This window comes from Phocoena phocoena, chromosome 1 (genome assembly GCF_963924675.1).
Source record: "Phocoena phocoena chromosome 1, mPhoPho1.1, whole genome shotgun sequence".
Classification (NCBI taxonomy): Eukaryota; Metazoa; Chordata; class Mammalia; order Artiodactyla; family Phocoenidae; genus Phocoena; species Phocoena phocoena.
In genome coordinates this window covers 145,591,503-145,602,681 of record NC_089219.1, presented here as the reverse complement: position 1 = coordinate 145,602,681, position 11,179 = coordinate 145,591,503, and the positions used below count along the sequence as shown (strand labels likewise).

The window sequence follows — 11,179 nt, the reverse complement described above, 5'->3', positions numbered from 1 at the left end:
CAGACGCCACTGTTTGGCGCAACTTTCAGTGCGCAGTCTGGAGTCGGGAGCCCCCAGAATCCTAGCTCCAAGTTTCCGGCTTCGGCGTCCCAGCGGCTGAGCACGCCCCGCAGCGCGTGGAAGGCGCGGAGTCCGGCTCCTGGCTCCCGGCTCCGGGGCCTCCGGGCGCCGGGCGGGCGCGCGCGGGGTGGGGTTCCAGGGCCGCGGGGCGCGCGCGCGCGCGGGCCCCGCCGCCCAGGCCGCCCCAGGCCCGATTCGGTGGGCTCACCATGACAGGCCCCGCGCCCGGGCGGCGGCTGCGGTGGCTGGCCGCGCTGGCCCTGGTCCTGGCCCTGGCCGCGGGGCTCCTCGCAGCCGGGGCCGGGCAGGCGCCGCGCCCTGCCGAGCGGGGTCCTCCGGTGCGGCTCTTCACGGAGGAGGAGCTGGCCCGCTACGGAGGGGAGGAGGTGAGCGGGGAAGCGCCGGCCCAGGGACCGGGCCGAGTCCGGCCTCGCGGAGAGGGAGGCGGGGATCCCAGGAAGCCGCGGCGCCGAGGGGAGGCCTCGGGGAAAGGCGCGGGCCTCGGCGGGCGCCCCCTCCCGGAGCCCCGGCTCCGAGCTGGGCGCGAAGCCTGCCGGGCTCCTCTCTCCAGGCCTGGATCGCTGCCTGGGGACAAGGGGGGAGTCCCCAGCACTCGGGGATCCCTGCTTCCGCCTTCCCCAGCCAGAGCACCCCACCCCGCGCTTCGCCCTCTCTTCCCGAGAGCTGTTTCCTAGAGACGCCTTTTGGCTGGCGGTCTGTACACGAACCTCAGAACTTCTTTGTTTTCAATGTAAGCATCAGCTGCGGGCACACACTTCTGCCTGCTCCTGGGGGGAGTCGGGGGAGAGGGAGAGAGGGAAGCAAGGCCCGCTCCCCGGGTTAGGCGGGAATGGGGGCAGGTCCATGGTTGATCCAAACTTTCCCTGCACTTTGCCTTCCTCATTTACCGTGCCCCTCTGCAGCTGACTCCTCACACTGGCTCTTAATGGCTGTGCTCTTGAGGCTGAGCCAGAGCTGGGGGAGAGGGCAGGGGGGGAGATCGGAGGTTAGAGACAAAGACGACCCCCAACCCCAGACGCATCCACTTCAGTCCACATCGGTCAGCAGTCTGGACGTGTCTAGGATATTCCTCACAGCCATCTGACCATTCGGGTTGTTGGGGCCCAGTGTGATGGCCCTGGAGGGTGGGAACAGGATGCTGCACATGGGAAGGGCCATGGAGCTGATATTGGATCAGGAGGTGGGGGAACAGTTTGGTGGGGAAATCAGGGAATTACAGCATTTCAGAGTTGATAGGAATCAACTTCATGCTTTTACAGGTGAGGAAACTGAGGCATGCCACCAGTTAGTGGTAGAACAAGGAAGGAACCTAATAATTCTCTTGTTAAAACACTCTGGTGTGGGCTCCCTAACCCCCAAGTTAAGTAGCCTTAGCTGGACTAGTTTCTCCAGGGGGATTTAGAAACCTGGCCCTTAGGCAGTGGTGCTAGTTTGGGCATCACTGTAAAGAGAGGTTGGTTAGAAGCCTGAGTCATTGAGAACACAGAAGGAGGGAGACAGGTATGTGACTGGATGTTAAGGGACACCATCTTTTGGAGCAGCGGGGAACCAGATGGTACTGGGTTAGGGAACCTGTGCAGAAAAGAGTTAACATAACAGGCCCGCAGTCCTTAGAAAGGCCTTGGCTGATGTCTGGATTTCCAGGGTGTTCTGCATTTCCCTAACAGATAAAGGTGGCTCAGTCTGGGCTCTTCGTAGAAACTGTGCATTCATGTTGAACACTGCTAGGCAGAGAGGGCCTGCATGGCCGGTCCCCAGTAAAAACGTTGGGCTCTGAGTCTCTCACGGGCTTCCCTGGGCAAAAACATTGCACACGTGTTGCTGCATTTTGTTGCCAGGGAAAGAATGTGCTCTGTGTGGCCCCTCATGGGAGGCAGACAGTGTAAGGAAGTCCACAGGTAGATAGATTCCTCTAGACTCTACCTGTGTCCTTTCCCCTATGACCCTTACTACATCACTGTAATAAAACATAGCTCTGAGTACAATTATATGCTAAGTTCCATGAGTCCTCGTGAATCTCCAAATGGGGGGGTAATCTTGGGGACCCCCAGCACAGAGTCCAAGGGAAGAGAGAATTCCTAGTGGAGACTGCATGCAGCAACCATGCCCAGGGTTCAGGATGAGGGCTGAGAAAAGACCCTTGGCTTTTTTGTGCTGATATTATTGATTGATACTCAACTGCCAGAAGGAGAGAGGGAGGCTTGAGATGGAAGCGGGTTAAGGAAAGAATTGTTTGGGGTGTCTGTAGAGGATGTCTGCAGGCAGAGAGAGTAAGAGAGGAGAGAGGCAGTTGAGCGCAGCTGGTTAGAGCTGCCCTGTGCTGAGGTTTGCCCTAGATGGTTCTGGTTTATGCCTATTGTCCTGGGATAGTTATCATTATTATTATTATTTTTTGCGGTACGCGGGCCTCTCACTGTTGTGGCCTCTCCCGTTGCGGAGCACAGGCTCCGGACGCGCAGGCTCAGCGGCCATGGCTCACGGGCTCAGCTGCTCCGCGGCATGTGGGATCTTCCCGGACCGGGGCACGAACCTGTGTCCCTGCATCGGCAGGCGGACTCTCAACCACTGCGCCACCAGGGAAGCCCTGGGATAATTTTTTTTTTTTTTTTTTTTTTTAATTTATTTATTTATTTTTGGCTGTGGTGGGTTTTCGTTGCTGGGTGAGGGCTTCCTCTAGTTGCGGCTAGCGGGGGCCACTCCTCGCTGAAGTGCGCGGATTTCTTACTGTGTGGTGGTTTGTCTTGTTGCGGAGCACGGGCTCCAAGCGCGCGGGCTTCGGCAGTTGGGGCACGCGGGCTCAGTAGCTGTGGCACACGGGCCCAGCCGCTCCGCGGCATGTGGGATCCTCCCGGACCAGGGCCCGAACCCGTGTCCCCTGCATTGGCAGGCGGACTCCCAACCCCTGAGCCACCAGGGGAGTCCCTGGGATAATTATTAATAGCACCACCTTTCACTCTCAGAAGTGTTACCGTTTGTGTAATACATTATACAAATAGTATAGTTAGAGTGTTATGCCTTTGAATCATATCTGGGTTTGAGTCCCTTTGGGCAAATAGCTAAACCTCTTGGAGTCTCAATTTTCTATTTTCATCTGTGGTACTTGTTATCAGTCAGGGTTCCACCAGAAACAGAACCAGTGAAAAATATATATATATGGGTATGTTTTTAATTGCAAGAATTGGTTCATGTGATCATGCAGGCTGGCTAGGTAAGTCTGAAATGCATAGGGCAGGCTGTCAGGAAGGGCAGGCCGGAAACCCTTGGCAGGAGCAATGCTGCAGCCCACAGGTGGAGTTTCTTCTTCCTCCGGGAAACCTGAATTCTGTTCTTAAGGCCTTTCAACTGATGGCTCACCTAGATTATCCAGGATAATCTCCTTTACACAAAGTCAACTGATTGTAGATATTAATCGCATCCACAAAATACCTCCACAGCAATACCTAGATAAGTGCTGAATAACTGGATACTGTCGCCTATCCAAATTGACACATAAAACTGACTGTGATAATGGCTACAGGATAAGAGTTCCTACTCTGCATAGGGGTTTTGCGAGGATTAAATGAGATGGCGATATGCAAAGTGCATAGCGTAGTAGGCTTAGTGTAGTCTTAGCATAGTAAGCCTTAATCAATCTTAGCTGTTATTATTTTTATTAGCTTATTATTAAAGATACAAACAAGAGGCACTATAACAGGCCCATAATCCTCTTATGCAATTCAGAAATCAGATAAGCTCTGAAAAGCAGAAGGTTTTTTGTTTTTGGCCGCCGCTGTGCATCAGGCCGGTTCTTAGTTCCCCAACAAGGGATCGAACCCGTGCCCTCTGCATTGGGAGCGCAGATTCTTAATCACTGAACCGCCAGGGAAGTCCCAGAAGGTTTTTTCTTTTTTACGTCATTTGACAGCAAAACCCTGCCTGATCTGAACTCCTTTGGTGATGGAACCTTGTTGGAGCTACATGAGTCTATTTATAGTCTTTTTATCCTACTTAGTGGGAATATCCATGTTTATGCTTTACTGTGGAAATATTGATATAGATGACGATGGGGTGCTGCCTCAGACCCCGGTAGGTGTTCTGGCATGTGCCCCATAACACCTTTCTAAAATCTGAATTCTAAAACACATCTGACCCCCAAGGGTTTCTGCTGTGGGATTGTGGACCTTGTATAACAAGTCGTTCTGAAACAACTAGCTATGAATTCTCATTTCTGTTATAATTCTTTTGGACAAGAGCCAAGGCAGACCCACCTGTTCCACATTCTGCTCCCCGGTTTGTGGTGAGAGCTCACGCACCCCGACAGGAAGCTGCCTAGTATCTTCAGTGGACGCTTCAGATTGGAAATCACGAAAGACAGGGGTCCCGGCTGCTGGTGTCTTTCGCCGAACCTACGGTGTTCTGGATCTACTGCACGAGGTCCTGTGCTACTTTATCCCTTTGGGGCAGTTGAGGTTGTCAGAGTGATCCACAGTGTGGCTCCCTGAATCATTCCCACGTGGGAGTGTGAAGATAGCTACACGTGTGCTTCCGGCATGAATTAGTCCTCTTGGAATACCTGCTGAAATCCGGCCTCCCCGGTGCCTCTTCAAAGCCCATTCTCCCAGTAATCCTAGTAAGGCTTGCAAAGAGGAGGTCATTTTAGGGACCTTTCCTGTAGATAACACATAGATCACAGAGTAAGCATGTTGAACAAAAATGAACGTAGGTGGAGAAAGGTCACATGTGTCCAGAGGGCCTTCCTGTGGACCCTGATTTCTTCAGCTGCCCTTATAACTAGAGATATTGATCACATGCTTTCATTGGCAGCTTTCGCCATGTCACATCAGCTGTTCTTTTAGCAGGGCTTCACTGTTTACAAATTATATAGGTCAAAGATTGGCGTTCAAGTTTTCGACAAGGATGAATGTCGCGGGAAGGGCTTTAGAATCAAACAGGTGTGAGTCTGACTTCTGGCTATTTATTTACCAGCAGAGAAACTGTCGGCAAGTTATTTAAACTCTAAGCCTCAGTTTCTCCATCTACAAAACAGGTATAGTAATACCTTTTTCATAAGGTCATTGTAAAAATTGACCTAAGTGACATACGTTATTATAAGTAGACATGTATAACATATGGAGAGAACCTAACACAGTAGAATCTCAGTAAATATGAATTTCTCTGCCCTCCCTTTGATCACACCTGAAATATATTAATTGTCCTGAATTATAAGCCTCTAGTAACCAGCATGAGTGGCTGAGGGCCCAGCCCAGGCAACATGATCAAAATAATATTCTTGTATGACTTACCCTCACATCGAGCTTTTAGAATAGAAAGACAGCATAAATCACAAGCCATTCATGAGTTTGGTCATCGTTCTTCCTCGGGAAATAAATGTGTGGCAGGACTGGCGGGGAGAGGTGTATATATCCCTTCTTTGCTGCTGGCATTCTAACCTGTATGTCAGACGCTGGAATCTGCAGAATTTTCCCTAACGGAGACGAGTCAATGGCACGTGAATGTTATTTTCCCCTGCCTTAGCGATGGAAGAAAAAGGCGGGGGAGGATTGGTTTATTAAGGAAAGCAGATGTCATGAAGCAGTTAGCTTTGGGGCGGGGCGGCTGGGGTGACTTTGAGGGTTCTCTTTGGTCCCAAGCAAATGTCATCCTCCACCCTCCAAGGGCAAAACTGACTTTTGCTATCCTCAGAAAATGTTTTCTGCCTTACTTGCACCGTAGGATACCAAATGCAGGGAGGGGAGGGCCGCCTGCCCCCATACCCCCAGAATGACTTCCGGGCCTGGGACCAGATGTCTGTATTTAACAAACACTTAATGTAGAGCCAACTCTGCCAAGCACCGTCCTAACCACTTTAAAGCATTAAATCATTTAATGATGACCCGTGAGGAAGGAGCTATTATCATCATCTCATTTTTCAGGTGAGGAAGGAGCCATAGGGCGGTTGAGTAACTTGCCCAAGGTTACACAGCTAGTGAGTAAAAGAGGTGGACCAGGCTGTGCTTTCTCCAGTTTGTACAAACGAAATGAACCACCAAGAGCCTCCCTTTCCATCACTCCAGGCAGTGACCTTTTCAGGGGTATATTGGTTCAGCTAAGAAGAAGGTATCAGAGGGCAAGCATGACCAGAAATGTTGTTTACCTTCTGAGTTTATTTAGGGCAACCCTGGACCCTGAGCTTACCCAAGGCCCCTCTGGGCTTTAGGGTTATTCTTTGTAAATGGAATTTGTCTGTACTCACTCACCAGCTCTCCCTGGAATCTGTACTAAGCGGGGATGGGGTGACATTTGTTTTCTGCTTTTCTAAAACTTAATAGTGAAGAGTAGGGCTTCCCTGGTGGCGCAGTGGTTGAGAGTCCGCCTGCCGATGCAGGGCACACGAGGTCGTGCCCCAGTCCGGGAAGATCCCACATGCCGCGGAGCGGGTGGGCCCGTGAGCCCTGGCCGCTGAGCCTATGCGTCCGGAGCCTGTGCTCTGCAACGGGAGAGGCCACTACAGTGAGAGGCCCGCGTACGGCAAAAAAAAAAAAAAAATAGTGAAGAGTAGAACTTGTACTTCTTCTGAAAGAATCATTCTGGACAGACAATAAAGAATATACAGACAGTGAAGGCTGTTGGATAGAGGCAGGTGAGTAAAGAGGTGAAACCACCCTCTCTAATTATACAATAAAATGACGGCTTGCAGACGTTTTGGCTGTGTTAAGAAATGTATGTTGCATCCTGCCCTGGTGTACGCACACACACAACTGAAACAAAAGTGCCGTCAAACTATGCTCATTCTTACTGTGTGGAGCACTCTGATGTTTTCTAGTTTCTGCTCTATTTTGAACTTTGTTTTTCCTATTTCATTTTTTTTTTAAGCCTGTTGATAAATCACTAAATTGATTGCATGACCCACTAATATTACCAATGCCGATTGCGGTTAGAAAAACATGGCCTTAGACCACTGGAGGGCCCAGGTATTTCTGCAGAAGAAAACGTCTGTAGTAGTTTCTCTCTTTTTTAAGAAGAGTCACCGGTGAGGAACTTCTGCTCTGTCCCCAGCTTCTGTTGCAGGGTCGAGGGTGCTGGAGGCCCAGGAGTTCCCGCCTTCCTGCCTGCACCCAGGCTCCAGCGCTCTTCCAGGTGTGGAAGAGGCCCTCCTTCCTCCGCCGCACTGCTCTGGTATCCCTTTGTCACGGTAGCTCACGTGGCACTCTCTCCTGGCCCTGCTTGGCCACAGGTAGGGAGGAAGGCCAGATGGCCAAGCAAGCCCAAAACCCAGAGGAAAGATAAAGGCCCTGCCTCACTGATGCGGGTGACTCCCCTGGTTCCCTAACATTTGGGTACCTCCGACCCACTCACTCCCTGTGTCTTTCTTCGTGGCCCTGGGTCTTTTGAATGAATTTCCCAGGACACCCACCCTCTCCTGGTCCCAGGCAAGTGCACTGTCCTTGTGCTGTGTGCCCCCTGGTGGGGCAGGCCAGAGAGGGGACTGAGCCTTGGATTCCTGGGCTCCAGATTCCAGAAACTGCTTTCCCTCTGATTTGCTCTGTGACTCTGGGTAGGCCTGGATGATGAAGGTGCATTTGTAAAACGAAGGTGTTAGATAGATTATCTTCAAGGCCCCTTCTGATTTTAACTTAAAATTCCTCCAGAGTCCTTATCTGTCGCTTGGGAATTACTTTCCTTTTGTATACCCAGGGATATAGCAAAAAATAAAGTGTAAAAGCCAAGGAACTGCAAGGAAACAGTATTGCTTGTATATTTCTAGCACCCTAAATGGCTTTTTGAAGGACAAACTGGTAAAATATAAAAAGTGACTTTGTTGTTCATCTACTTATATGCAATACATTGAAATAGGCCTCAAGGAGATAACTCAACAAATTAGAAAGTACCTTGTAGAAAGATATTCATAATGCAGCCATTTATAGTTCTCAGGAATTGGAAATGATCCAAAATAGAATAGCTACACGAACAGGTACACAGTACCACTAAAATAAAATAGAACTGTTTAAGTGACAGCTGTTTGGGTTATTTCAATACATGAAAATGTTTGTATGAGCTAATATTACCTGTAGGAAGCAAAATAGTGATATAAAATAAATCATTTACACTGATTACCTCCATGTATGTACATTGATGAAGATGAAATTTGGATTGATTTTTTTTTTCTTCCTGGCCATGCCATGCGGCATGCGGGATCTTAGTTCCCCAGACAGGGATCGAACCCATGCCCCCTGCATTGGGAGCGTGGAGTCTTAATCACTGGACCGCCGGGGAAGTCCCATGGACTGATTTAAGTAATTCATTTAATACTCTTTTGAGTTTTTATCTGTACGGAGCTGCTTCAGTTCCTGGGAAAGGTATTGCCATAGGCTTGTCATGATGCTTCGTGACTTTTCCAGGTTTTTGTGAGTGGGCATGACATTACGCAGGTGGGGCGAGCTGCCTGAGGACCGGCTTGTAACTTCACCCGCCACCCTCTGCACCGGCTGTGATGGGAAGAGATTTTACTCACTTGAACTGGCGGAGCTGGGCTCTTTGTCTCCTCACAGCTTCTCTCCTGCTTCCTAGGAAGATCAGCCCATCTACATGGCAGTCAAAGGGGTGGTGTTCGATGTCACTTCTGGAAAGGGTAAGTGGCTTGGCTTTATGAATCCTTACCTCTGGGGAGCGTGGCAGCCTGAGTGGGTGCTGGAGGTGTGAGGGAAGGGAGGGAATGCTGGGCAGGTCCTTCCCCCCGCCAGAATGAGTTCACAATCTTTGTCAGTGAGGTACTTCAACAGTATTTTTCTAATGATGTCATGCTCTGCTCAAAAGCCTTCCATGGCTGCCTGTTGCCTATTGAATCAAAGTCAAACTGGATGATTTACCCTAGATAAAGCAGTGAGAGGAAAAGTATTACTTAGCAAAGAGTCGTGATCATAGAACATTACAGAACGTTTTAGTGCCGTCTCATGTTTTCCGTAATGGAAACTACAACTGATATCGTGGAAGTAGTCTTGTAATGGTTCGTTGTTTATTTGATATCAAACAAAAGATGTATGGAAGTAGACTTGGCTTCCATGAACATTTAGGAAGACAGAGCACTTTTCTTGTTTACATTTTTAAAAAATATTTATTTATTTATTTATTTGGTTGCACTGGGTCTTCGTTGCGGCAGGCGGGCTCCTTAGTTGTGGCTCGCCTGCGACATGTGAACTCTTAGTTGCAGCATGCATGTGGGATCTAGTTCCCTGACCAGGGATGGAACCTGGGCCCCCTGCATTGGGAGCGTGGAGTCTTACCTCCTGCACCACCAGTAGGAAGTCCCTCTTGTTTACATTTTAAATATTTTTAAGGGATTATTTTCATTCTGTATTTAAAAAGAAAAAATCACCTCTCAGCCCAGCATGTGTGACTTATTACATATTCTGAATTAGCGGAATCCAGTGGGAAGGCTGGGGGCGGCTTATTGGACTTCCCATCCTCACTGATGTCCCTCTCCTCAGCCGAGCCTTTGCAGGATTGGGTGGGGTGGGGTGGGGTCTCAGAAGCCCCGCCCCATGCCGTGTACAGGCTCCTGGCTGCTCTGTGCACATGTGCTCACATCTTCTTCCTTCCTCCCCACTACAGAGTTTTACGGACGAGGAGCCCCCTACAACGCCTTGACCGGGAAGGACTCCACCAGAGGGGTGGCCAAGATGTCCCTGGATCCTGCAGACCTCACCCACGACACTGTGAGCCAGATAATAAGCCTCTGTCACAGTGTCCCACCTCCTTGGCCATGGCCTTTTTTCTTCCCCACGCCCCACCTCTGGGCAGTAGCAAAGCTTCCTAACTAGTCTGTTTACTGTTCCAGAGGTAGCCAGTTGTTTTCTTAAAGTAGATATCTGCCTGTGCCCCTCCTGCTCAAAACCTTCCGGGGCTCCCCACTGCCTACAGAGTCAAGTGTGAACTCTTGTGAACTTGAGATCAAACTCAGTTGATCTTCAGAGTTTGGCTCCAGCCTGCCCTGGCTGCCCCATCCCCCTGACAGTCTGCACCTGCCACCCCCCAGCCTGTGATAGTTTTGCTGTTAGTCTCTGAGACCCGCTTTCCAGGCCACTACCGGTAGCTCAGGGGAGGAACAGGGTGGGAGAGCAGAGTCTCCGCCGTGCTTATATTTCTGTGAAGGAGAAAATAGCATTAACAAAAACCATTTCGGGGTCTAAGTAATCCCAACAGAAAGGCTGGCGTTCACCCCCCCCATTGTGCTCAGGTGAGTCACACTTTTAAGCTGCAACGTTACAGAAACAAATCAAGAAACTACAGAGAGGGGGAAGGATGTGTAAATCTGTAAGGGGAGGAGTGTAGAGGGCAGGGGGCTTAATCACGCAGGAGGAGGTGGTTGCAGACCGCAGAGCGCCCCCCGACGCCAACCGGGCTGGGGGTTCTCTGGAGTCTAATTCCTACATCAGTCAGACCACAAACACGGTGCAGCCATTGCACCCCCCACACATAACCTCCGCAACACACACGCACACACAGGGCTGTCTCGAAAAAATTGTCCACGATTTGTTTTCTGAAACACTTTTTCCCTTGCATTAGGGGGCGTGGGGCGAGTAAAGTCGGGGTAGGGGCTGGCGAGAAGCCGGTGGCAGGCACGAGTCACTCATTCCTACCCCTGTATTTCTTGGGCTTTTCTCCCCAAGACGGGCCTCACATCCGAGGAACTGGAATCCCTGGATGATGTCTTCACCAAAGTGTACAAAGCCAAATATCCCATCGTTGGCTACACAGCCCGAAGAATCCTCAACGAGGACGGCAGCCCCAACCTGGACTTCAAGCCTGAAGACCAGCCCCATTTCGACATAAAGGACGAGTTCTGATCTGCAGGAGACCGTTCCTGGGAGGGTGAGGCAGGGAGGCACTCAGATGCAAACTCTCCCGCAAAACAGGCTGCTGGGGCCTCTGGTCACCAGATCTGAATAAAGCAGATGTTTAACCTGGAACACTGAATGCCCTTTATTGCCCTTGGTCCACTGTTCTACCCACCTAGGTATCCTGCCCGCACACCAGCCAGGGAGGTAATAGTCGCTGAGGGGGGACACCTCCTAGGTGTCAACGTGGGCTATGGGGACAGAGGAATTACGAGTGACCTTTA

General features: G+C 50.5%; 1 protein-coding gene across 1 annotated transcript; it reads left to right on the top strand.

The window, feature by feature from the left end:
• Window positions 1–269: 269 nt before the first annotated feature.
• NENF (neudesin neurotrophic factor) lies at window positions 270–10,904 on the top strand. The gene is made up of 4 exons (XM_065896095.1): window positions 270–446; window positions 8,629–8,689; window positions 9,670–9,773; window positions 10,728–10,904. The coding sequence occupies exons 1-4, from the start codon at window positions 270–272 to the stop codon at window positions 10,902–10,904; spliced, it is 519 nt and encodes a 172-aa protein (XP_065752167.1).
• Window positions 10,905–11,179: the final 275 nt, after the last annotated feature.